At 48.0% G+C, this 26,379-nt stretch overlaps 3 protein-coding genes across 3 annotated transcripts; 1 reads left to right on the top strand and 2 right to left on the bottom strand.

The window, feature by feature from the left end:
* Window positions 1–311: 311 nt before the first annotated feature.
* LOC136951385 (extracellular calcium-sensing receptor-like) lies at window positions 312–6,083 on the bottom strand. Its single transcript, XM_067245743.1, has 8 exons — window positions 5,926–6,083; window positions 5,325–5,619; window positions 4,904–5,193; window positions 4,080–4,378; window positions 2,981–3,189; window positions 2,317–2,538; window positions 1,772–1,895; window positions 312–1,225 (listed from the first exon to the last, which is right to left on the bottom strand). The coding sequence occupies exons 1-8, from the start codon at window positions 5,982–5,984 to the stop codon at window positions 312–314; spliced, it is 2,412 nt and encodes an 803-aa protein (XP_067101844.1). The 5' UTR covers window positions 5,985–6,083.
* Window positions 6,084–6,989: 906 nt separating this feature from the next.
* Window positions 6,990–19,100, bottom strand: LOC136951348 (uncharacterized). The gene is made up of 16 exons (XM_067245701.1): window positions 19,085–19,100; window positions 18,598–18,772; window positions 17,274–17,562; window positions 16,391–16,973; window positions 16,095–16,321; window positions 15,367–15,595; window positions 14,654–14,773; window positions 13,619–14,512; window positions 12,937–13,180; window positions 12,172–12,457; window positions 11,612–11,698; window positions 10,795–10,986; window positions 9,841–10,389; window positions 9,204–9,432; window positions 8,081–8,200; window positions 6,990–7,885 (listed from the first exon to the last, which is right to left on the bottom strand). Exons 1-16 carry the CDS (start codon window positions 19,098–19,100, stop codon window positions 6,990–6,992), a joined length of 5,136 nt encoding a protein of 1,711 aa, XP_067101802.1.
* Window positions 19,101–19,820: 720 nt separating this feature from the next.
* Window positions 19,821–25,307, top strand: LOC136951382 (extracellular calcium-sensing receptor-like). The gene is made up of 8 exons (XM_067245740.1): window positions 19,821–20,044; window positions 20,218–20,587; window positions 20,970–21,257; window positions 22,277–22,825; window positions 23,059–23,280; window positions 23,688–23,811; window positions 24,037–24,509; window positions 24,885–25,307. The coding sequence occupies exons 1-8, from the start codon at window positions 19,821–19,823 to the stop codon at window positions 25,305–25,307; spliced, it is 2,673 nt and encodes an 890-aa protein (XP_067101841.1).
* The last annotated feature ends 1,072 nt before the right edge of the window (window positions 25,308–26,379 follow it).

Here is a 26,379-nt window from a genome sequence, read left to right on the forward strand (position 1 = left end):
ATGGAAACGTTTATTACTGTCCCAGCAGTACAGTGATGCATGTATAGCATTCATACTAATACATTTTTAAATCAATAAAAGCAATGGAGAAATGATCAGATGTCTTCAGTGTTTGTAAGTTGAATGAGCAGTGAAACACACTAGACATGGATAGAGGATAAAGTTGTATCACATACTGTACAACATTTACAACGATAGAATATATGTTTGGAGGACAATTGTGCTTTATCTATCTGTGTCTCCAAAAACTTCATTTGTTTTTAGTTCAGGAGACACATAAATATGTTAATATATTGGAGGCCTTCACACATTCAGAGAGCTTTAGAGGAGACCTTTCCCATGAGGTGTTTCTTGGTGTTTTTCTCAGGTTGGAAGATGATGATGAAGCACTTAGGAGCAAATATGCAAAGTATCAAACCAAAACTGGAGGCCAGGATGGCAAAGATCTCCACAGCTACAGTGAACTTCCCAGGAGAGCTGACATAAGCTGGGATAAAGGTGATCCAGACAGCACAGAATATCAACATGCTGAAGGTGATGAACTTGGCTTCGTTGAAGTTATCAGGCAGCTTTCGAGCCAAAATAGCCAGGACAAAGCACAAGAGAGCCAGGAGTCCTATATACCCCAGCACAGCCCAGAAGCCAACAGCAGAACCTAAGGCACATTCCAGAATGATCTTCTCTTTAAAGGTGGTTTGATTTTTTATAGGGAAGGGGGGTTTAAGAGCTAACCAGAGAGTACATATCAGTGCTTGGATAAATGTAAAAGACACAACAGTCAGCCTCTGCTGTGGAGGCCCAAACCATTTCATGACATCACTTCCTGGAAGTGTGGCCCTGAAGGCCATCAGCACCACTATAGTCTTCCCCAGAACACAAGAGATGCAGAGGACAAAGGTGATCCCAAACGCCGTGTGGCGCAGCATACAGGACCACTCAGAGGGCCGGCCGATGAAGGTGAGAGAACACAGGAAACACAGAGTCAGGGAGAAGAGGAGCAGGAAGCTGAGCTCTGAGTTATTGGCCCTGACGATCGGCGTTGCTCGGTTACGGTAGAACACAGTAGCCATGACGATGGCGAGGCAGGCCCCTCCCACCGAGCAGGTGGCCAGGATGACTCCCAGGACCTCGTGGAAGGAGAGGAACTCCACAGGTTTGGGCAGACACACATCTCTCCCAGGAGCGGGCCAGAACTCGCTGGCACACGACCAACAGGTGGAGGAATCTGGAGGTACAGAGTCAGACACACATGGACAACTGTAACATACCTGGAGACTGTGCTCTGGTTGGTAGTGATGAGTTGTTCACGTACAATTCATTCTATTTTAACAAATCTTTAAAGTGAACAAAACAGAATACTCCTCCAAAAAGATTTGTTCATTTGAGCCTCCAACCCAAGCTTTTGCTTTTGGCGAATTGAAGGAACTAAAGTAACTACTATAGGAAGCAGTTCAAAACTGTGTCTGTCAGTTCCTCAGGTTCATTCAGTCTACCAATTCATTCACGAATGACATAATCACCATAAATCATTCGAAAATCGAATTTATCCAATGTTAGAACGAATTGTTCACAAATGAATCAACGGAACTGTTTGCCAATCGGTGAACGGAATCAAAAGATTTGAATCAAAACACCAAACACTACTGGATGGTGAGGCAGAAGTGAGGGAACCCGAGGGAGAAACACACCTGTCTGCTTGTGTGTGGTTAAAGTCTCCGCTGTTTGGCGTTGCTACAATTCAGAGAGAAGTGGACCTGAGTGTGTGTATCACCTGTCTGGTTGCTGATCTCTCCCTCTGCACATGGGAGACAGTCGTAGCAGCAGACAGGCTTTCCTTTCTGCACAGCCTTACGAGTTCCTGGGGGACATCTCTCACTGCACACAGACACAGGCACCTGACACACACACACACGCACACACACAAAGCCACATTACACAATAACAAGATAAAAACATCCTTTTGCTTTGCCTCCCCTACCTGTATAACCATACTTGTGTGCTCCTACCTGTATAAAATGTATAAACCTGTATAACCTCTACCTGTATAACCTCTACCTGTGGAACATCTACCTGTGGAACATCTACCTGTGGAACATCTACCTGTGGAACATCTACCTTTGGAACCTTTACCTGTATAACCTCTAGCTGTATAACCTCTACCTGTGGAACATCTACCTGTGGAACATCTACCTGTGGAACATCTACCTGTGGAACATCTACCTTTGGAACCTTTACCTGTATAACCTCTACCTGTTTAACCTCTACCTGTATAACCTCTACCTGTGTAACCTCTAGCTGTGTAACACCTGTGCATACCTCGGTGCCCCCGTCAGCCCAGAGGATGTCCTTGGTCATGCTGAACTCCTGGCCAGCAGGTAGAGAGGCATCATAGTGACCCACCGTCACAAACTCTATGTGCCCCTTGTCACCCCTCTGCCAGTTCACCAGCTCATACACGGCCATAGGGTCGCCGTTGACATCAAACACAACCGGGTATCCATTCTGAGAGAAGTTAATAGACTTCAGACTCTCCAGGACCTATAGGAGGGGAGGGGAGATAGAGGAGGGGGAAAAGGAGACAGGAGAGAGGAGAGAGGAGAGGAGGGGGAGATAAAGGGGAGGGTAGAGAGGAGGAGAGGGTTAGGAAGGAAAGGGAGAGGGGTAGAGGGGGTTGGAAGGAGAGGGGGAAAGAGGACAGGGAGAGAGACAGAGAAGGAGGGAAGAGGAGGGGAGAAGAAGAGAGGAAAAGAGAAAATAGGGAGTGAGATAAGTACAGGGAGAGAGGAGTAAAGAGAAAGAGAGATGAGAGAGGAGTGAGTTGTGATGAGACAGAGGGGGGGAAATCAATCAATCAGTCATTCAAATTAATTTGAAACAGTTCTGAATTTCTGGCAACAACAGGCCCATCCAAGTCTCCTAAATCAATGTAATGAATGAATGTTTCAGATAGCATCATAGTCATGAAGTTCATGTAGACTACCTGTTCTGGCTGGACAGAGCTGTGTTTGTCACATCGAGCGGTGCCGTTGGCGCGGTCCTCACAGACGAGGCGGTGGATGGTGTGGGCGATAGCGTACACCGCCTTGTACACCATGTTAGTGACACGCAGCTGAGACGTATCTGTGTACGGGCTCTGGAGCTTCGCTATGTCCTCCGAACCATCACACTCCTTCTCTCCCACTCCCGACACTAGACACACGCACAGAAAACTTGTTCTGTTAAAGCAGTCTTTCTCAAACCCTGGTCCTCAGGGACCCCCTGCCCTGTATGTTCTAGATGTTTCCCTGCTCCAACACACCTGAACGGGTCGTTAACTAGCTCAGCAGAAGCCTGGTAACGACCCATTCATTTGAATCACATGTGTTGGAGCAGGGAAACATCTAGATAATGCAGGGCAGGGTTGATGACCAGGGTTGAGAAAGGATATGTTAAAGAGTGTGTGTTGATGGTCCCTGTCTGTTTTAAAATGTCTTGTTTCAACAAGTACAGGTACATTGAAACTATTGGGCCTCTCTGCTTTTTTTCTATCAATCTAAAGCCTTGGTTTTAATAAAAAAAAAAAAAAAAAATCCCAATACTATGTGAGTATGAGACCTGTAATTATGAGACAGGAGGACAGCAAAAACAGATTGTTGAGGAGTTTCTATCAGAACCTCCATATTTTCACGGTCCCTGCTGTGATAAACGGGTGCGCGCTCTCATAGATATATATAAACACTAGATGTCTTACGGCGGAGTCTAGAACGTCCGCACATGGTGGCCATCTTGCTACAGTCAACTTGCTCACCCATAACATTGTGTTGATGCTACATGTACTTTTTAAATGACCATAACTTGCTCAATTTTCAACCGATTTTGAAACGGTTTGGTTCGTTATCAACGTCAGAGATGTTGTTATGCCACTGCATACTTCTATTCAATAAAAAATAAAAAAACATAATTATTCATAAGTATGCAGTGGCATACAGGTGAGCGAGTTGACTGTAGCAAGATGGCCGCCATGTGCGGACGTTCGACTCCGTTGTCCGGCAACGCGGACGAGACATCTAGTGTTTATATATATCTATGCGCGCTCCTACCGCCCTCCCGCAGGTGGCAGTTGAAGGCAGTTTCCCAGAACTCGGTGAGCAGCGGCACGGCCGCCACGCTCGCGGGAGAGAGATCCAGCAGGAAGTCTCTCAGGCCAGGGATGACGGAGCGCGGGATGGCAAAGCCAACGGCGCCGGCGCACACGCTGAAGCGCAGCATGTCCGGATCTGTGACCCACGACTCGCTGCCGATCCACTGGAGCGGAGGCGGCCGCTCGCGCTCCAGCTCCTCCAGCAGAATGCGCATGTCTCCCGAGGCTAGGAAGGCCACGACAACCCGGGCGGTGGAACTAGAGGGAGATAGCGTATGGATATGTTAACGTATAATCAGCCTCATTGGCGATTTAGGGGTGCTCAAGCACCCCTAAATTTCATCTGAGCACCCCTAAAAATAATAATAATACAAAAATAAAAAATAAAAATGTATATTGTTCATTATCATTTGATGCTGGTAGTTCATGAAGAAATGGATATCCTTAGTTTTTTCATTCATTCAATATTTTGCATAATAATACATAAATGTATTAATTGTTATCCAGTGAAATTAAGGATTTATAGCAAGGGGTTTAGCACTTTTGCAAGGCACTGTATTCATGTCACTTTCTCATTGGGGGCTGAACACCCCTAAAGTTCTGATCATAGAATCGCCCCTGATCAGCCTCATATAAAATTGCAGGCTATAAGTATCTATCCAGGTGACACCAACAAAACTTAAATTATGTTGATTTAATCCATATGAAATATCCTATTCCATATTAAGATAATGATGGGTTACAAGTTTGTATAATCATGCCAAGCACAGTTATTGATCTAACCTGCGGATAACATTGGCAACTTGTCGCAGTTTGCTGATAGGCTGGGTTCGGTAAAAAGCCACCGAATATTCAACGCAGATGCCCTCTTCTTTGGCCGCCTGGAGGAAAGCGCCCATGCCGTTATTACCGTAGTCCGAGTCTGACCGGATCGCCCCGATCCATGTCCAACCGTAGAACTTTACGAGGCGGGCCAGAGCGGCAGCCTGGAACTGGTCGCTCGGGATGGTTCTAAAGAACGCGGGATACTGCTTCTTATCGCTCAGACAGGCGCATGTTGCAAAGTGGCTTACCTAGCAACAGACAAGAGACACTCGTGATGTTACACAAGCATACTTTACACACCACACAAGCTTGTTACAGCAAGGAGGGATAGAGTCTAGGGCTGCTGTTCTTCAAATATAGTTTGTTTGAGTTTGTTTACCTGTGGGATTTTAAAGAGCCCAGTGATGCGCGACATGCTCATGGATGGAGTTGAGCCAGATTCGCCGACTATAGCTGTTACCGTGCTTGTGCGCGAGCAGTTTTCGTTAGTCTTAAACACCGGGTCCAAACCATTTGCCAACTGGAACGCCACCTTGACAGCCATGGGGACCGAAGCGCAGGAGTCGTGGATGCGGTAACCGAGCGTCACCCCCGGTAGCAGCACCGTACTGTTATTGATCTCTTCGATGGCAAAAACCATGGCACGCGAGAAGCGCAGTTCGCGAGAATCCAGACTTTGAACACAGAAGCAAAAGATTAGTTTCGACGCTGTAATCAGATAATCACGCCGTACCTAGGCCACACAGCAACTTTGTGTTAAAAAGTGTTAATTTCACACCAGAGTGCACAAGTTGATAGAGGACATACATAAAAAAGAACGAATCCTGGTGTTAAATGAACACTGAAATTTGCTGTGCAGTTAGTGCCTGCATGTGGATGTAATATTGTACAATTTCTATACATTTACATACAGCACACACACAGCTTTTGTTCCCTAAACAGTCTTTGTTCTTGTATAAGTCTCTCATCATGTAACTGACCTCCCTGTGCACTCCAAGGACTGGGGCTGAACAGTGTAGCTGTAGTCCTTGCTGTACATGTAGTAGTGGATAGAAAACACCCCCCCGAGGATAAAGTCTCCATCCTGAGAGAATGCTGGGAGACGAGGGCTGCCCTGGAGTCGACATTCAAGAGACCCCATCTCAGCCCCAGCCCCAGCCCTAGCTCCTGCCCCAGCCCTAGCTTCTGCCCCAGCCCGAGCCCCTGTCCAAACCCTAGCCCTGGATCTTGTTCCTACCCCTACCCCTGTCCCTGTCTCGGACACAAACCCATCCTCAGCCTTCCCCCCATACATGAAACCGTCCTTGACAAGCCCTCCCAACACCACCACCACCATCAGCAGGCTGTGGTCCAGCGCCAGTCCCCGCACCAGGGGACGAGAGCCGGAGAGGATCCTCATACTGAGCTGTGTGGAGGAGGACAGCTCTCACACGTCAGCCTGGCTCAGCATCACAGGGCTATATACCCTGCCTGCCATCTGGCACTGCCCTTCTGGGCCGCCCAGGGGATCAAAACAGACTATGCAACACATCATGTCTGACTGCTTTTTTAAGGCAGAAGAGTAAGGTATGAATCAACAACTTTATGAAGTTGTGTTTGATGTTGCAGATGTGACAGTTTCTGTTGCACTGAAATTCAGATATAAGTATTGTTGTCTTGTGCCTAGGGGATGAGATGTTACTGCGGCTGGGAAATACAGACAGTTTTTTGGCCCAATCCTGGGAACTCTGACTAAGAAGCATGACCACTAGCCTGCTATGCCGACGAAAAGCTAGCTTTTTACCGTGGACTGTATTTATACACGAGTTATACAGGAGTGAGTAAAACCAATTGCAGCAGACCAATCAGTTACACATGCACAACAAGAAACACAAAAATCCTTAATATATTTAATTTCTTTGTGGCAGTTTACAATGAAAGTCAGTAAATATTTAAAGATTACATCTGAAATAACATTTACTAATACATTTCAAACAAATGATTAGAACTTTAAATAGTTTTCCTTTTGTTGACTTATTAAACTAGCTAACAGGAAAGGTGTGTTTTATTTCTTCCCCATGAGATGCTGTTTGGTGTTCTGCTCAGGCCTCAGGAGGATGATGAAACACTTGGGAGCGAACAGGCAGAAAAGCAGGCCGTAACTGGAGGCCAGGATGGCAAAGGTCTCCACTGCGTCGGCGTACTTCCCAGGAGAGCTGACGTACGCGGGGATGAACGACACCCACACGGCGCAGAAGATCAGCATGCTGAAGGTGATGAACTTGGCCTCGTTGAAGTTTCCGGGCAACTTGCGGGCCAGGAAAGCCAAGACGAAGCACAGGCAGGCCAGGAGGCTGATGTATCCCAGAACGCACCAGAACGCCAGGCTGGAGCCCACGCTGCATTCTAGAATGATCTTGGAGCTTTGGTACTGGGAGTTCCTGGAGGGGAAGGGAGGGGCATCTGTGAGCCAGGCTGTACAGATGATCACCTGGACCAGGGTGCAGCTGAAGATGATGACCCTCTGCTGCCTGGGCCCCAGCCACCTCATGATGTTGTTCCCGGGCCTGGTGGAGGTGAAGGCAGCCAGGACCACCAGGGTCTTGCCCAGGATGCAGGAGATGCAGAGGGAGAAGGTGATGCTGAAGGCCGTGTGACGCAGCATGCAGGACCAGGTAGTGGGCTCCCCCACAAAGACCAGCGCACACAGGAAGCAGAGAGTCAGGGAGATCAGGATGAAGAAACTCAGCTCTGAGTTGTTGATGCGGACGATGGGGGTGTTCCTGTTGTGGAGGAAGACTCCCAGGACAGCTATGGTCAGACAGGCTCCCACTACAGCGATCACCGTCAGGGACAAGCCCATGGCGTCGTGGGACAGGAACTCCACTGTCTTTGGGATGCACCTGGTGCCATCGTCGTTTGACCAGAAGTCCTCAGGACAAACGGTGCACTCTATAGAATCTGGAGAGTTGGAGATAAAGGGAAAGAGAGAGACAGAGAGAGAGAGTGAAAGAGAAAACTAAATGAGAAAATGAGAAATAAATAATTTGCTTCCTGATATCTAATACCATTTCAATAATTTCATAAATTCAGGAAAACTTTAATCTCTAAACTGTACAGTAGGTATCAGTCCTGCCCTCTGTGTCGCTGGTTCACCTGTCTGATTACTGATCTTGCCGCTGTCACATGGTACACAGTCAAAGCAGCACAGAGGCTCCCCATGACGGACAGCCTTCCTGGATCCTGGAGCACAGCTGGAGCTGCACACAGACACCACTGCCTGGGACAGGGACACCACAACAGTAGCTCCTGAACACAACACAAACTCAGGAATACCACACAGATGTCACAAACCCACTCAAAGCTTTCTACAGTGAGAGGGAAACTGTGGTGCTTGAAGCTTTCTACAGTGAGGGGCATACTGTGGTGGGATGGGGGAGGGCTGGGAGCAGCTCAGTGGTTCGAGGGTTTGACTGCAGATTGAGAGATCGCAGGTTGAAATTCCCTTCCCTATGTCTGCTATATTAATACATTATCGTTACAATTAGTCAGTACTGTGTATATTATAAAGACTTTAATTAATCATTAATCATAATTACCATAATTAGTAATGCATCATTATTATCTTTCTTTGTTGTTATGTATACTATTATGTATTACTATATGCATATATAAATACTATTACCATCCTTTCTCTAGCATAATTACTAGAGCCCGACCGATTTATCGGCGGGGCAATATTATCGGCCGATATTAGGCATATAAATGCCGATAACTATCGGTATCGGCATTTATAATGGCCGATAAATTAATATAAAAAAAATGAAAAAACACCCTTCAACCATGTTATGAGTGTTGGCATTGTAGAATTTGTTCACCAGAGGGCACTCTACAACGTCCCTGTTGGCAACACTCGTGTTCAGAACGCCACAAAGCCTACAACCAGCTGATCTAGCCAGAGTCGGGCAGAGTGTTAGAGAAATCTGTTTATGTTTTGTTACGCGTTTCTGGATTTTTATTTTTTTATATATATATCGTCCGATATATCGGAATATCGGATTATTAAATCACCAAATATTTGTATCGATATTGGCCTTAAAAATCATTTATCGGTCGGGCTCAAATAATTACTATCATGAGTGACATGTTAGGTGTCTGAGCCATCAGGCCAACCCCTAAAAGAATCTCCTCTTCCTGATTCCCCTGACTCACCTCCACCTGACCCTACAGAACTTGGCCAGCTGGCATCTGATGCAGGTAAACACACAGTGACAGCAGCTTGCCTGGCTCTGATGCCCCGCCCACACTATCGCCTCCTCCTGGATCACCAGCTCCTTCCCAGAATCCTTTGTTCCGTCGAACAAGCCGACGTTGACAAACTCGATCTTCCCGTCGCTGCCCCTCTGCCAGTTGATGATGTCATAGTATGGAATGGAATCTCCTTTCAGGTCAAAGTTCACCTGCTGGCTGGAAATGGAGAATGCGACTTCTTGGAGATAATGCTGGAGCTTAAGAAAAATATAAATAAAAGACAAATAAATAAATAAATAACAGTGTAGTCTGTTACTATGAAATGTCTATTGCATGCATGTTCAAACAGACGACAGACTTTGTAAATACAGACTGTTCCTTGAGTGCTGGAGCTTAAGAAAAATATCAAAAAAAGAAATATAAATAAATAACAGTGTAGTCTGTTACTATGAAATTTCTATTGCATGCATGTTCAAACATACGTCAGATGTTGTAAATATAGACTGTTCCTTGACTCTAACCACCGAAATACTGGTAGAACTCTGCACATCTGATCCTTGATCTTCTCCTGTACTTCCTACATGCACTATTTGTACGTCGCTATGGATGTAAGTGTCTGCTAAACGACAACAACGTCCATGTGCTGTGCAGGGCGAAAGGCCTACCTGCCAGGGGTGAATGTTGCCGCTGAGAGCACATGACTGGTTGAGGAAGGGCCCTGCGCCAGGCTTGCAGCTGAGGAGGTTGTGGAGAGAGTGGGCGATGGCGTACACAGCCTTGTACACGTTATAGGCCACCCTGGGACTGGAGGTGTTCATGTAGGCAGAGTGCTGCTCCAGGAGAACTTCCTGTCCTGTGCATAGGGGGAGCGAAGAGGAGGAAGAAGGGGTGGATGAGGAAGGGGAGGGGGTGCAGCCGTAGAGAGCCTCCCACAGCTCCGTCACCAGGGGGTTGGAGGGGTATCTCTGGGGGTTCACCTCCCGCAGGTAGCCCTCCAGGCCGGGGATGGAGCCTTGCCGGATGCCAAAGCCTATGGTGCCCCCCAGGAAGGGGTAGTACTCGCTGGCCGTGAAGACGGAGGCCGTGACCCAGGCCTCGCTGGCCACCCACTGGATCCCTGTGATGTTCTGCTCCATGTAGTCCCTGAGGAAGGGAGTCATCTCCCCCTCAGCAGAGAACACCACCACCACCCTGGCTCTGGAGGTACGCATGACCTGGGGGGGTATAGATGGGGAGGAGGGAAGGAAGAGGAAGAAGAGGGGGTAAGAAGGGAGATAGATGGGGAGGAGCAGGACAGGGAGGAGGAAGGGGAGAGGGAGGATAACGTAGCAGAAAAGAAGGAGTTGTCTAAAAATTTTTTTTTACTTCTGATCTTGAACAAACAACATCGAAGGAGACACAAACAAAACAGCAACAGAAAAAAGACAAGCGTAACATTTTTAACTGATCTTGGAGCAGGAACCTGCCCAGGGCCAAGGAACAGAGTCCAGGGCCCTGTCCCCTGGAGCAGGAACAGAGTCCAGGGCCCTGTCCCCTGGAACAGGAACAGAGTCCAGGGCCCTGTCCCCTGGGCTCCTCCCCAGCCGTCCCTCCCAGCAGGTGTGTGCGAGCGTGTCTACCTGCATGATCTCCAGGGCTTTGTCTCTGTCGTACAGCAGGGGGATCATCTCCTGGTAGGCCACACAAACCTCCGTGCTGCTCAGCTCCCTCAGAAGGCCCTGCAGGGCGAAGCGTCCGTACGCATGGTCGCCCCGCACCACCCCCACCCACCTCCACCCGAAACGCACCAGCAGCTGGGCCATGGCTTTCACCTGGAGACACACACAAATTTGCACGCATACATTACATTTAGTCATTTAGCAGACGCTCTTATCCAGAGCGACTAACAGTAAGTACAGGAACATTCCCCCCGAGGCAAGTAGGGTGCCTTGCCCAAGGAAACAACGTATTTTGGCTACGGCTGGGAATCGAACCGGAAAACTTCTGAGTAATAGCCCGATTCCTTAACCGCTCAGCCATCTGACTCCCTGCTGCTATGCAGTTACATGGTAGTTATATAACCTTAATGTAAAGCGTTGACCGACCATTCGTTGTATATGGAACTAGGACACTAAGACAGTTTGAGGCCAACAAGAATCATTCAAATCTGTTCTCTCAGAAGCACATTAAGCTTCCGCACAGAGATCATAATAAAACAAACAACACAAAGAAGAATAACAAGAATAACAATAACCTTCATGACAAATAAGTAAAATTCAACTGATATTGGGTTCTCTGGAGACATCCAGTGACTAGGTTATGAAGCCCCCCTCACCTGGAAGCCCCCCCTCACCTGGAAGCCCCCCTCACCTGGAAGCCCCCCTCTCACCTGGAAACCCCCTCACCTGGTAGCCCCCCTCACCTGGTAGCCCCCCTCACCTGGAAGCCCCCCCTCACCTGGTAGTCATCGTTGGGGATGACTCTGAAGAACGTGGGGTACTTTCTCCTGTCGCTGAGGCACGCACACGATGAGAAGTAGCTGATCTGAGGAGTGACGCCACAGTTACAGGTACAGCAACACTCTCACTCACACACACACACTCACACACACACACACAAGACAGGGTACAAAGCTCAGGAGGCACAAACAAGTTCCTATCGCTACATTTCATTATCAAATAATTTCTCATTCAAAATGTATCTTGATAATTCTCCCCTTCTAACTGCGTTAAAGAATAAAAGTGGTAATTTGACCTGAATTTGAACCTTTGACTTAACTCCTTTGTTAAAACACCTTTGTGAAAATCGTCCTTAGAACGATACAGAACTGAAGTCACCTTTTGTTAGAACAGTCTTGAGAAATTTAGGATAGAACTCCTTTGAACACTTTCTTTATTATTATGTTTGTTATTTGAACATGTCGTCTAATGTCATCTTTAGTTAGAACAGTCTTTAGAAGTTTAGGTTAGAATCCCTTTTGATCTCCTTTGTTAGAACCTTGATTTCCAGAACCCTACCATGGGGATTCTGAAAGGCTCCAGGATTCCAGACACCACGATGGACTGAGCGGAGCCGGATTCTCCCACCACGGCCAGGAGAGAGGCTCCGGAGCAGGTGGAGGGCTGGGCCTGGCTGGGGCTGTTCAGCACAGCCAGGGCAGCCCTCTGGCCTGTCAGAGGATAGGCACACGAGTCGAAGATCTTGTACCCCAGCGTGTGGTTGGGCAGAAACTCCTGGTTCTGGTTGATCTGCTCCACGGCCAGCCTCAGGGTCTGAGCCCAACGGAACGCTCTGGGGTCAAACCTGCTCGCGTGCAGGTGCACACACACACACAGATACCGACATACACACAGACACACATATACAGTAACACACACACAGAAAAAGTTGAGGATGACATATTAAAATCCGTAACGAGGCAGTAGTAAAAAGAATTATAATAACAAAAAAAGGCACAATCAACGAGTCAGAATGCTCTGTGTCTTCCCAGCCTCCCCAAGCCAGGGAGCCCAGGCAGCAGACTCACCCGTTACACCTCAGCCAGGAAGCCCAGGCTGCAGACTCACCCGTTACACCTCAGCCAGGAAGCCCAGGCTACAGACTCACCCGTTACACCTCAGCCAGGGAGCCCAGGCAGCAGACTCACCTGTTACACCTCAGCCAGGAAGCCCAGGCTACAGACTCACCCGTTACACCTCAGCCAGGGAGCCCAGGCTGCAGACTCACCCGTTACACCTCAGCCAGGGAGCCCAGGCTGCAGACTCATCCCCCTCCCCACTCACCCGTTACACTTGACGGCTGCAGGTTTGTAGGTGTAGTTAATGTCAGGCATCTCCTGGTTGTAGTGCAGGGGAAATATCCCTCCAATCACATAGTCTCCCTCGGCCACAAACCCTGGCGCAAAGTCATTCTGCAGAGAGCACACGGAGGCTGGGGCCGAGGCCGGGGGAGAGGCCGTGGGCAACAGGGGAGAGGCAGACATTTGGATGAGGAAGGAGACCAGGCAGGGGGACAGGAGACACCACACTAAGAGGAGAGTCATCCTCACACAGGCCTCACACACGCCTCACCCCCCAACTGACACACGGAAAGTCCTGAGAGGTTTTATAGATCCACTGGCGCTTTCTGCATCTCATTACCGCCGAAGGAAACAGATTGGTTGCTACTTTACTGGACACGTGCTGTTGTTAATATACGTGATCCCCCAGAGTTTAGAACTGAACAACAGACGACCTGACAATGTTCCGTAATGAGGGTCACTGGTTTCCCGAAATGTGATGGTTGTTACGTTCGTTATTGTTTTTGTTGAGTTTGTTGACAAAGTCATGTGTTTCTCATTCAGTTACTAAGTAGTGAGCGATCAGAAACCAAGGAAACCAAGTAATAAGTTATAAATGATTTTATATGTATATATTTTATATAAATATTTCCTTATTAAACTCGCTAGCAGGAAAGGTGTGTTTTATTTCTTCCCCATGAGATGCTGTTTGGTGTTCTGCTCAGGCCTCAGGAGGATGATTAAACACTTGGGAGCGAACAGGCAGAAGAGCAGGCCGTAACTGGAGGCCAGGATGGCAAAGGTCTCCACTGCGTCGGCGTACTTCCCAGGAGAGCTGACGTACGCGGGGATGAACGACACCCACACGGCGCAGAAGATCAGCATGCTGAAGGTGATGAACTTGGCCTCGTTGAAGTTGCCGGGCAACTTGCGGGCCAGGAAAGCCAAGATGAAGCACAGGCAGGCCAGGAGGCTGATGTATCCCAGAACGCACCAGAACGCCAGGCTGGAGCCCACGCTGCATTCTAGAATGATCTTGGAGCTTTGGTACTGGGAGTTCCTGGAGGGGAAGGGAGGGGCATCTGTGAGCCAGGCTGTACAGATGATCACCTGGACCAGGGTGCAGCTGAAGATGATGACCCTCTGCTGCCTGGGCCCCAGCCACCTCATGATGTTGTTCCCGGGCCTGGTGGAGGTGAAGGCAGCCAGGACCACCAGGGTCTTGCCCAGGATGCAGGAGATGCAGAGGGAGAAGGTGATGCTGAAGGCCGTGTGACGCAGCATGCAGGACCAGGTAGTGGGCTCCCCCACAAAGACCAGCGCACACAGGAAGCAGAGAGTCAGGGAGATCAGGATGAAGAAACTCAGCTCTGAGTTGTTGATGCGGACGATGGGGGTGTTCCTGTTGTGGAGGAAGACTCCCAGGACAGCTATGGTCAGACAGGCTCCCACTACAGCGATCACCGTCAGGGACAAGCCCATGGCGTCGTGGGACAGGAACTCCACTGTCTTTGGGATGCACCTGGTGCCATCGTCGTTCGACCAGAAGTCCTCAGGACAAACGGTGCACTCAAAAGAATCTGGAGAAAGTTGGAGATAAAGGGAGAGAGAGAGACAGAGAAAGAGAAAACAAAAAGAGAAAATGAGAGAGAAAATATGCTTCCTGAAATCTCTAAACTGTACAGTAGCTATCAGTCCTGCCCTCTGTGTCGCTGGTTCACCTGTCTGATTACTGATCTTGCCGCTGTCACATGGTACACAGTCAAAGCAGCACAGAGGCTCCCCATGACGGACAGCCTTCCTGGATCCTGGAGCACAGCTGGAGCTGCACACAGACACCACTGCCTGGGACAGGGACACCAGGTCAACACCAACCACTCAGTGTGAGGAATCTATGGACATTGTTTCTATAGGACAGAGGCTTTAACCTACCAATGAATAAATACAATTTCAAAAAAAGAAAACACAAATATATTTATATATTTAGCGACATGTTTCATTTCTGATTTATTTCTTTATGGTGTCACTTAAGTATATATTCATTTATTTCTGCATTAAATTATATACTTATTGATGTATTTATATATTTAGTTTTGTCCCTTAAAAACCGGGGATTCCTGTGCCTGAAGGTTCACCAGCAGAGTAATGTTTCAGCCACTAGAGGGCTGTGCTAAACCAGAATCTTAATGAGTGATTTGAGGTGACACATTAGTTTTTTTATCTTTGGAATCACAATGTAATTTAAAAAAATTCTTAGTAGTGATTTAATGAGTGATAAATTACTTGTTCACTCACGATCAAACCACAAACTTGATATCCTGTCAGGAAACACCAAAGAGAGAAACCTACACTTTTGCTCAGACTTATATAAAACTGCCAGTACAGAACTTGACCAGCTGGCATCTGATGCAGGTAAACACACAGTGACAGCAGCTTGCCTGGCTCTGATGCCCCGCCCACACTATTGCCTCCTCCTGGATCACCAGCTCCTTCCCAGAATCCTTTGTTCCGTCAAACAGGCCGACCTTCACGAACCGGGGGTTTCCATCAGGGTTCCTCTGCCAGTTCATCAGGTCGTAGGAGGGAATGGAGCCTCCTTTCAGGTCAAAGTTCACCTCCTCTCCAGATGCATTGAAGGACACTTCCTGGAGATAGTGCTGAAGCTGGCACAATGACAAGAGCACAAAAGGAAACAGGGCAGGTTTAACTGAAATCTTGGATTACATAACAGTTTTTCCCTGTGTTTTTGTTCCGTCTTGTTGACGGACTTGACTCATGTTTGTTAAATTTCGGCCCTTCTCGTCCCTTAAGGTCAAAAACATTAGAAGTAATTAGTGGGGTCCTCAGGGAGTATCAGATATCACAGGGAGGGTTAGTGTGAGGTGGCTGTGTTTATGTATCACTTTGATCATTTGAGGAAGTCCCACAAAATCCAGAAAACTCATAGGCGCACCACTTTTTACCAAAAAGCATTTCAACATGCTTTCACAATGCTTACATTACAAGGGTAATGTAACATGTAATATAACGCAGAAACTACTAGTTTCGTAGAACTTTACACTGTCCAGGGCATACATTTAAAAACACAAATCATTTTTAGACCAGCAACTGTTTCACATCGGCAGAACATTGACCTCATATGTGTAGTTTTCTTACAGATACCTGCCAGGGGTCAATGTTGCTGCTGAGAGCACATGACTGGTTGAGGAAGGGCCCTGCGTCAGGCTGGCAGCTGAGGAGGTTGTGAAGAGAGTGGGCGATGGCGTACACAGCCTTGTACACGTTATACGTCACTCTGGGCCCAGAAAAGTCCATGTAGGCAGACTGCTCCTCCAGGAGAACCTCCTTACCTGTGCAGAGGGGCAGAGGGGCAGTGGAGGGGGGCAGAGGGGCAGTGGAGGGGGGCAGAGGGGCGGTGGAGGGGGGCAGAGGGGTGGTGGAGGGGGGCAGGGAAGGGAAGGGGTCACAGCCATACAGCTCTCCCCAGAGCTCCCTCACCAGGGGGTTGGAGGGGTATGTCTCGGGCTTCACCTTCCGCACAAACTCCCCGAGCCCTGGGACCTTCCCCTCGCGGACCGCAAAGCCCACCGTCCCATCCAGGAAGGGGAAGGCCTTCGCCAGAACCTTGGCGCTGACCCACGCCTCGCTGGCCACCCACTGGAGCCCCGGGATCTTCTGCTTCTCAAACTCCCGTAAGAAGGGGTACAACTCCCCCTCGACCGCTAACACCACCACCACACGTGCCGAGGAAGTCTGCATCACCTCCAGGATCTGCAGCACCCGCTCGCGTCTGTAGTCCTTGGGGATCATCTCGCTGTAGGCCAGGCAGACGTCAGTGCCCTGGATCTCCCTCTGCAGGCCCTGCAGGGCGAAGCGTCCGTAGTCGTGGTCCTCCAGGACCACGCCGATCCACCGCCAGCCAAACTGCTGCAGCAGGCGAGCCAGGGCCTTCACCTGGTAGTCGTCGTTGGGAACCACGCGGAAGAAGTTTGGGAACTCCTTCCTGTTGCTGAGGCAAGAGCAGGTGGAGAAGTAGCTTATCTGGAGGGCAGAAACACATAGATGTCGGGTAAATGAATAGAGCGCCTGTTCGTAAGGCAAACTCTTCAAAGTGTCAAAATCTCTTTGTTAAAACTAAAGATACTTCTAAGCACTTGCTCAAGTAAACGTGACAACGTGACAAGTTAACGTTAACGCAAGAATATTCTCCAGGAACTAAACACAAAATACTAACTGATAATGTCTAACAATTACAGGAAAAAAACATTTTATTTAAAAATGGTTAGTCTCTAACATTTACAGGAAGTATCTACAAACTGTTGTTCACCAACCAGAACTGACCATGGGGATTCTAAACGGCTGCAGAGTTCTGGACAAGACGATTGACTGTGAAGAACCAGACTCCCCGACCAGCGCCAGCAGACGTCCGGTACCAGTACACAGGGGGCTGTTCTCCTCCCCTGGTTCGTTCAATGAAGACAGAGCCGCCCTGAGGGCCGTGATGGGCGTGGCACACGAGTCGAAGATCTTGTACCCCAGCGTGTGGTTGGGCAGAAACTCCTGGTTTTGGTTGATCTGCTCCACGGCCAGCCTCAGGGTCTGAGCCCAGCGGAACGCTCTCAGGTCAAGCCTGCTCGCATGCAGGCGTACACAAACACACAGATACCGACATACACACAGAAACACATATACAGACACACACACAGATGAGCCAACAGAGATTATGTGTAAATGCATCTGGCCACGGACTATCACACACAGTTTCTCCCCTCAAGCCTTCAGGCTTCTCAACCGTCAACCTTCACCTACTCAAGGAACAGATCCATCAGCACTCCAACACATTTATAAAATGTATTATATAAATATTATAATATTTACACACATCTCCGGTACACATAACCAGTGTTATTGTAAAATTATTTTAGCAATTATTTTGCTGCTATGGTGCTTTTGGTACTTTTTATTGCCGGAGCTACATTCCTTGCTGTTTTCGGTATTATTGCTGCTTTGCCCAGTGTTTTTAATGTACATTTTCTTTTTTTCTTTTATGTATTTGAATGCCTACTATGTGGCTGTCGACTTGTCATAAGAATTTCATTGCCCAGAATGACAAGCATTTTATCTGCATATGACAGTAAAATCTCTTTCACTGACTTTAAACAGAATGTTGAAACAACATTAAGAGGGATGAAGGTGTAAGCAGAGCAACCACCACCTGGTGAAACAGTTGAGATCAATAAAGGGTCATGAGACTGTGAACGGCATAAGCTTCCCTCCAGGAAATTAAAACACACAGCCTGACAGCTTCAACACATTAACAATATGACCAGACCATCATCACTTTTCCCACAGCATTCCACATACTAACAACAATATGTTATCAATAGGACCCGGACCAGAACCACTCTTCCTATAGTATTTGAAACCCAGCATTTCCACATCTCGGTCTGTTGGGCACACTGTGTCCTCACAGATCTAACAAGGCGACAGTTGTTAGAGACGTTGACACTAATCTACAGAAACATGATCTCACTGTACGGGCCTCTTGTCAGAGCTCGGGAATGAACACACACAGAATTAAGACTTTCTGAAAGACGACTCCCACCACGAGAGAAAAACAAAGAACACAAAAGGATTTTGATCCTAACGGCCCAGATGGTCTCACCCGTGGCACTGGGCCTTCGGGGGCGCGGAGGTGTATTTTGTGATGGGCAGCTCCACCCGGTAGTGGAGGGGGAAAATCCCCCCGATCATCAAGTCTCCAGCAGCTTGGAAGCCCGGCAGCTGGAACGCCCCGTGGGTGGAGCAGGGTGGTGGGGTCGAGGGCTGGGTGGTGCCGCCTGGAAGAGGTGAGGCAGAGACAAACAGGAGACACCACAGTACCAGAGGCATTCTGGCTGGTGGTACCTGTGATGCACACACAGGTGTGTTGTGGTGTAGACCCCTAGCAGGTGGTACCTGTGATGCACACACAGGTGTGTTGTGGTGTAGACCCCTAGCAGGTGGTACCTGTGATGCACACACAGGTGTGTTGTGGTGTAGACCCCTAGCAGGTGGTACCTGTGATGCACACTGGGAACAGAAGATATTCTGTCTTCCCAGACTGGTCTGGTTGGAAGTGACCTGGCGCTGGGAGGAGAGCGGTTTTATACCCCTGGCTTTCGTCATCGTCTGTAATTACTGTTTGGTGACACCCTGGGTTGTGCGTCAGGAACAGACTCTGAACAGTCAGGATCTCTTAACCCTTTCTAACTAAATGATTTTTGAGTGGTTAATAAACGCAGAGGGGATGGTTCATATTGTTTTAATAAAGGTGCATTACATGAACGATGTGTTGACAGGAATTATCAACCGATTGTTGAACTTGTAAAAATGATATTGTTCAAATATGGGAAAAGACAAAAATGTCATAGGGTGTCCTTACATTTTCAGTTTACTAAAGGACAAAGGATTTTTACACAAACACAACTGACATTACAGGGTGTTATCTCTGGAAACATCTGACTGCGGCTAGTAATTTCGCAGTTTTAGCTAGCTAGCACCTGGACAATATATTAACAATATGTGTAAATATGAAATATTTAATTGTATTATATTCTACAGTTACCTGTTGTGACACAATAGCTGTCATGAGTTTAACTCTCTATAATGACGTCAGCATTTGCTGGGCAGGTCCACTGATTTCATGGACCCACAGTATAAAGAAAGGGGCTGTGGTACAGACAGTCTTACTTAGTTTCCTCTCTGTAGCGTTAAGCCTGGTAGTTCAGTCCACCTTTACAACAGGCACAGCCACATCCTCAGAAGAAAAGAAACACAAAAGGATTCGTTTTTTTCACAATTTTTACAATCACAGAGCAGCTATCCTTGAGTAGAGCCTCAGTAGCCATGACGTGCCTGGGAGCCAAGCTCTTGGTGCTCGGGGTTCGTCTCCTGGTGGGCCAGCTGTGCTCTGTGGTGTCCCAGGACCGGTGCTCCTTCCTGGGCTTGGAGGAGACTGGCAGCCTCTACGAGGAGGGAGATCTGGTCATCGGAGGCTTGTTCCCTCTCCACAACAGTCCCGTCTCTCCTGTTCTTTCCTTTCAATGGAAACCGCAACCGCACACTTATAAGTAGTAAGTAGAGCAGAGAGGTTAGGTTAATTGTGTGCAGTTTAGTACGGGAAAGTGTGAAATCTGTTTTGTAGTCGTTCACCCAGCCAGACAGACTGTTACATCCACACCCAGTGCGCCTTGCGGACGTTTGAATTCTCTACTAAGTGTATGTCTCCGTGTTTGTGTTCCAGCTTCAGTCCGCGAGCCCTGCGCTGGATGCAGACCATGGCGTTCGCCGTGAGAGAGATCAACCAGCGCGAGGACCTGCTCCCTCAGCTGAAACTGGGCTTCCACATCAGGGACAGCTGTGACGACGTGCACACGTCCCTCCAGGAGGCCCTGTTCCTGGTCAACGGCAAGCCAGAGACAGCCAGGGCTTCTGGGGGCGCCGATCTGCCTGACTCAGGCTTGGATCCTAGTCCTAGTCCCGGTCCAGGGACCAGACATGGTCTTGGATGTTCAGCTGCACACAAAGCTCGGTCACCTGTCATCATAGGCGACGCTGGCTCTGGAGTCTCCATGGCCTTGTTAAGAACTCTAGGTTCCTTCAACATCCCCCTGGTGAGACCAGAGAGGATAGGTGTTCCACTGCTACTGTCTGCATACTGTGATAAAATGTTTATGGAAATAGGATTCATCTGGAAGATGAACATGGTCATAATGAGAGTAGTAATGTATCTCCAACTCGTCTTGAGGTCATTCTAACCCTGCCTCTCCCCCCCCAGATGAACATAACCTTGTCTCTCTGCCTCTCTATCTTGAGGTCACTATAACCCTGCCTCTCTGCCTCCTGGTGTCCCTAACCCTGCCTCTCTGCCTCCAGGTTACCCCAACCCTGCCTCTCTGTCTCCTGGTGTCCCTAACCCTGCCTCTCTGCCTCCATGTGTCCCTAACCCTGCCTTTCTGCCTCCAGGTGTCCCTAACCCTGCCTCTCTGCCTCCAGGTGAGCTACTTTGCCTCCTGCAGCTGTCTGAGCGACCAGAGCAAGTTCCCCACGTTCATGCGGACGATGCCGAGCGATGCCTTCCAGATCCGGGCCCTGGCACGCCTGGTGCACTACTTCGGCTGGACCTGGGTGGGCGTGATCGGGGTGGAGTCCGCCTACGCACGCTTCGCCATCCAGCTGTTCCTCCAGGCAGCCGAGCAGTTTGGTGTGTGTCCCGCCTACGTCCACTTCTACCCTGTGGTGCTGACAGACAGGCCGTTGGATGAGCTGGTGGACGTCATTCAGGTACACACATGATGTATACTGTGTAGGGCTGGGTGATATATAAAAAATTTGATATCTCGATATTGGCAAATTTGTTTGGATATTCAATATATATCTCGATATGTTTTCATTTGCATTTAAATTATTAAAAAACATGATTTTCTTTTGCCTCCTTTGGAAAACAACAAAAACAATTTAGATACAACAGCTATTGTTACAAAGTACAAAATGTGTATTGCAAATTTAAGCAGTTGCCATAACATGGTACTTGCAACTTGACAAAATGGACCTCACATGGAACAATTCATGCAGACGTCCTTATGTGACAGGACAAAAAGAGAGCAAAGAGAGTGCCTGAGCAAGTGCAGTTTTCAGTTTGTGTGTGTGTGTGTGTGTGTGTCTGTGTGTGTGTGTGTGTCTGTGTGTGTGTGTCTGTGTGTGTCTGTGTGTGTGTCTGTGTGTGTGTGTGTGTGTGTGTGTGTGTGTGTGTGTGTGTGTGTGAACACAGAGGAGCCAGAGCCAGACAGAGAACACAAGCAACACAAGGACCAGCAGAAAAAAAAAAATTATATATTTATATTCAATATTCACGATATTTTCAAATTTGACATTTTTGTCAAAATTATTGTGATATTATCGCTAATATTCGGTATATCGCCCAGCCCTAATACTGTGTGTTTAAATGTTTGTGTAAATGTACAGTATAGGTATTTGGGCCCTGACTGATTACAGCGTATATTTGTGGCCGTTATGGTAAATACAAGTTTGTTCTTTTCTGACATGCCTGGAAAAAATAAAGGTTAAAAAGTGTGAGGCGGCACATGCTATCTTTAATATTTAAGCCTGTCAATGCGTTCTCATCTGTCTGGTAAAATAAAGGTAAAAAAGTTATTAAATCAGATGAAATCAAATGAAAACAAGTTTTTAATAAAAAAGTGTCAAATAGTTTTTGGCGTTCATCAAGGTCTTCAAACCTGTCACAAAAAGCTTCCTGATGTGTTTGTGTTCGTACCTCTGCTGTGCGTCTGCGTTGCGTCCAGGGCTCCTCCTCCAGGATCGTCCTGAACTTCTCTGGTGAGCCGGAGCTCGCCTCCATCCTGAGAGAGATGCGACGCCGCAACATCACCGGCCTGCAGTGGGTCGCCAGCGAGGCTTGGGCCACCGCCAAGTCCCTCTGGGGAGAGTTTGGGGACATGCTGAAGGGCACCCTGGGTTTTGGGATCCACAAGGCGGACATTATCCCCGGGCTGGGAGATCACCTGACCCGGCTGGACGCGGCCAGCGCATGTCAGTCCCCCTTCATGGCTGAGCTCTGGCAGGAGATGTTTGACTGTTGGTTAAACGGGTCCTCCAACACACACTCTCACACAGAGTCGAACCCGGACAGGGGGCCCTGCCGTGGGACAGAGAGGTTATCGGATGTCTACTCTGCCTACTCTGACGTGACGGACCTCAGGGTGTCGTACAACGTCTACAAGGCTGTTTACCTCATCACCCACGCCCTGCATGACATGGGGAACTGCGTTAGGGGGCAAGGTCCCTTCTTCAATGGGACCTGTGGGGACCTGAAGGATTTCAAACCATGGCAGGTGTGTGTGTGTGGTTGAGTATGTGTGTGTGTGTGGTTGAGTATGTGTGTGTGTGTGTGTGTGTGGATGAGTGTGACTTCAGGCTACCTTTAACTTAACTATCCCTACGACTCCTGGTTAGGTCCACTGTTAAGTTCCAGACTATTTTCCTCAAATCGATATTTGACATAAAACATTTTCACGTGCGACAATGTGTTTATTTTCTCTCTCCCTCGATTGTGTCTCTCCCTTAGTTGCTGCACTACATGAGGAGGGTGAAGTTCTCCACTCTGGGGGAGGAGGTCAGATTCGATGACAACGGCGACCCCATAGCCTCCTACGACCTCATGAACTGGCACAAGGGTCCCGATGGCTCCCTGCGATTGGTTAAAGTGGGCTTCTATAACGCCTTATTGGTTGATGAGCAGGAACTGGTCATAAATGACTCAGCTATTCAGTGGCCCGTCGGCCAACAGGTGTGTGGTGGTTCAAGAAGGGGTTTGAAACTGCGTTTGCTCATCAGGCTGGTACTTGTAGTCCTGCTCACACTTGTCACACTTCAGGTCAATGTGCCGGCTGCTGTTTATAAACTACAGGACACACTGAGGCTACTACTAAAAGTCACACATTGAAAACAACATGCAGGATACCGCTGCCTTCTAGGAAGATAGTTCATATGAGTTTCTGGTTCACATGAGATGAGCCATTTAATGTTTTGTTGAAGTGTATTAATCAACATGGCGATTGGAACAACTGATAATGTTTTGTGTCAGACATAGGTCACAGTGTCCAAGATTATGACCTTAAGTGAAGATACCTGCTAGACGGTCGCTGTACAGCTTAGCTGTCCCATGAGTCTTAGCGGTTGACCTTTAACCCTCAGGCAGCTCGCTCTGTGTGCAGTGAGAGCTGCCCTCCTGGCACCCGATTGGCCAACAGGAAGGGGCAGCCAGTGTGCTGCTTCGACTGCATCCCCTGTTCTGACGGGGAGGTCAGCAACCACACCGGTGAGGGCTGAATTCATAATGCATGATTATAAACAGTATGTATAGAATCAGGTCTTGGGAAATCCAACCAATTTTAATAATGTTTTAATAGATACTTTAATAATAAATAAATAATGAGTACATTTTTTTATTATAAATGTATTATTATGCACTTTAATGTCGTCAGTGGCTTGTTGGTCAATGAGAGCAATACAAACTATCCAATTTCCCACGATTCGTTTCCAGATTCCTTAAACTGCATCCACTGCTCAGAGGACAGCTGGCCCAACGCAGGCAGGGACGACTGTGTCCCCAAGATGGTGGACTTCCTGTCCTACCACGAGCCCATGGGCGTGGTCTTGTGCTGCGTGTCTCTGCTAGGAGCCGGCTCCTCCCTGTCTGTGCTGGCCGTGTTCCTCAGCCACAGACACACCCCCGTCGTCCGCGGCAACAACATGGAGCTCAGCTTCCTGCTCCTCCTCTTCCTCTGCATCTGCTTCCTCATTAGTCTCCTGTTCATCGGCGAGCCCTCTGATTGGCTGTGCCGTGTGCGGTACCCAGCGTTTGGGATCAGTTTTGCCCTCTGCATTTCCTGCCTCCTGGCCAAGACTGCTGTGGTGTTGATTGCCTTCAGGGCCACCCTGCCAGGAAGTGATGTCATGAAGTGGTTTGGCCCCACCCAGCAGAAAGCCAGTGTTCTGGTGTGCACTGCCATCCAGGTACAGTCTGTCTCATTAGTGGTTCTGCTTTCAAAGGAAAGTAGCAATACTGAGGTGGAAAAGTACTTGTTCTCCTCCTAAACTCAAATCCTTAACCTGATAATCTGTTAAACTGTAAACTGTAAGGAATGATGGATAGAGGGAACTTCATACACATCAACCTCAGTTAGAATCATGCTTCCAGTGGCAAAAAAAGTTCCACAATACACCAAAGAATCATTCAGTAGAATTCCGCAAATTTTCAACCTGAATAATCGCAGAAAAATAAATAAAAACATCTGTAGATTTTTTGTTTAGGCCTGTTGGTAACCTAACAACACAAAACTATGACAGTAAACCTCTGGACTGATCAAAGTGCATCTCTCCTCTCCCCAGGGACTGATCTGTATAATCTGGCTCCTCACCACCCCCCCGCACGCCAACCGCAACACCGCCTACCTCGGTGCCGTCATCATACTGGAGTGTGCCGTGGGGTCGGAGATCGGCTTCTGGTGCGTTCTGGGATACATCGGCCTGCTGGCCTCCCTCTGCCTCCTCCTGGCCTTCCTGGCCAGGAAACTCCCAGACAACTTCAACGAGGCCAAGCTAATCACCTTCAGCATGCTGATCTTCTTTGCAGTGTGGGTCACGTTCATCCCTGTGTACGTGAGCACGGCTGGGAAGTACACGGTGGCTGTGCACATCTTCGCCATCCTGGCCTCCACCTTCGGCCTTCTGCTGTGTATTTTCGCGCCCAAGTGCTACGTTGTCATGCTGAAACCGGAGAAGAACAACAGGAAACAGATGATGCGGAAGTAATCATCATGTGACGCCGGATGTCAGTGCCAGCTAATGTTACTGTAGCAACTGATACAACCGATGTTATTGTAACAAGTGATACTAGTGATGTTACTGTAAGAACTGTCTCTATAAATATTATGACTGACCCGTTTGACCTGAGAGCATTCTTGACTTCTTGTAAGATGACAATAGGATAATATCAACTGTTTACATAATTCATCCTTTTTCATTCTCTTAAAAATGTGATTTTCACTTTCCCTTCAAGGCTTCCGTAAATTTCTATTCTAAAAAGCAGAGATGTATTTTTTAATAAAACCAGTGATGTTATGATGAGTGATTTATTACAGCATGGCTTTGAAAAAGACTAAAAGCAAACGGACACCAAAAGCAGCAACATGAAGTCGTAACACTATCACAGATCAGCCTACATAACCATACAGACTGAGGGTGCATGACCTATTTTGAGCTTTAAATCACTTTCCTTGGAGAGTTTTACGCATCATATGTTTCTTAGTATTGTGTTCTGGTTTGATGAAAATAATGTAACACTTTGGCGCAAAAATGCAAATCAACAACCCGTATGCAGAAGACAGGATGGCAAAGATCTCCACCGCTACGGTCACCTTCCCAGGAGAGCTGACATAAGCTGGGATAAAGGTGATCCAGACAGCACAGAATATCAACATGCTGAAGGTGATGAACAGAAAAGAGAGCCAGGAGTTGTTGGCCCTGATGATCGGCGTTGCTCGGTTACGGTAGAACACAGTAGCCATGACAGATGAGAGAGGAGTGAGTTGTGATGAGACAGAGGGGGGGAAATCAATCAATCAGTCATTCAAATTAATTTGAAACAGTTCAGAATTTCTGGCAACAACAGGCCCATCCAAGTCTCATAAATCAATGTAATGAATGAATGTTTCAGATAGCATCATAGTCATGAAGTTCATGTAGACTACCTGTTCTGGCTGGACAGAGCTGTGTTTGTCACATCGAGCGGTGCCGTTGGCGTGGTCCTCACTGACGAGGCGGTGGATGGTGTGGGCGACAGCGTACACCGCCTTGTACACTGTTCTGCCTTAACTTTAAATGT

Source organism: Osmerus mordax, chromosome 11 (assembly GCF_038355195.1).
Source record: "Osmerus mordax isolate fOsmMor3 chromosome 11, fOsmMor3.pri, whole genome shotgun sequence".
Lineage (NCBI taxonomy): Eukaryota > Metazoa > Chordata > Actinopteri > Osmeriformes > Osmeridae > Osmerus > Osmerus mordax.

Excerpts from the sequence above, each read along its gene's own strand:
- LOC136951385 (XM_067245743.1), bottom strand. The coding sequence starts at position 5,984 with ATGTACAGCAAGGACTACAGCTACACTGTTCAGCCCCAGTCCTTGGAG. Across the intron at positions 5,194-5,324 it reads GGCTCTTTAAAATCCCACAG|GTAAGCCACTTTGCAACATG; the intron begins GTAAACAAACTC and ends GTCTGTTGCTAG. Across the intron at positions 1,226-1,771 it reads AGAGATCAGCAACCAGACAG|ATTCCTCCACCTGTTGGTCG; the intron begins GTGATACACACA and ends CTGTACCTCCAG.
- LOC136951348 (XM_067245701.1), bottom strand. Across the intron at positions 14,774-15,366 it reads GGGGCATCAGAGCCAGGCAA|TGGTGTCTGTGTGCAGCTCC; the intron begins GCTGCTGTCACT and ends TGTCCCAGGCAG. Across the intron at positions 9,433-9,840 it reads GCAACATTCACCCCTGGCAG|CTCCAGCATTATCTCCAAGA; the intron begins GTAGGCCTTTCG and ends ATTTTTCTTAAG.
- LOC136951382 (XM_067245740.1), top strand. The coding sequence starts at position 19,821 with ATGACGTGCCTGGGAGCCAAGCTCTTGGTGCTCGGGGTTCGTCTCCTG. Across the intron at positions 20,045-20,217 it reads CCGCAACCGCACACTTATAA|CTTCAGTCCGCGAGCCCTGC; the intron begins GTAGTAAGTAGA and ends TTTGTGTTCCAG. Across the intron at positions 22,826-23,058 it reads AGGATTTCAAACCATGGCAG|TTGCTGCACTACATGAGGAG; the intron begins GTGTGTGTGTGT and ends TCTCTCCCTTAG.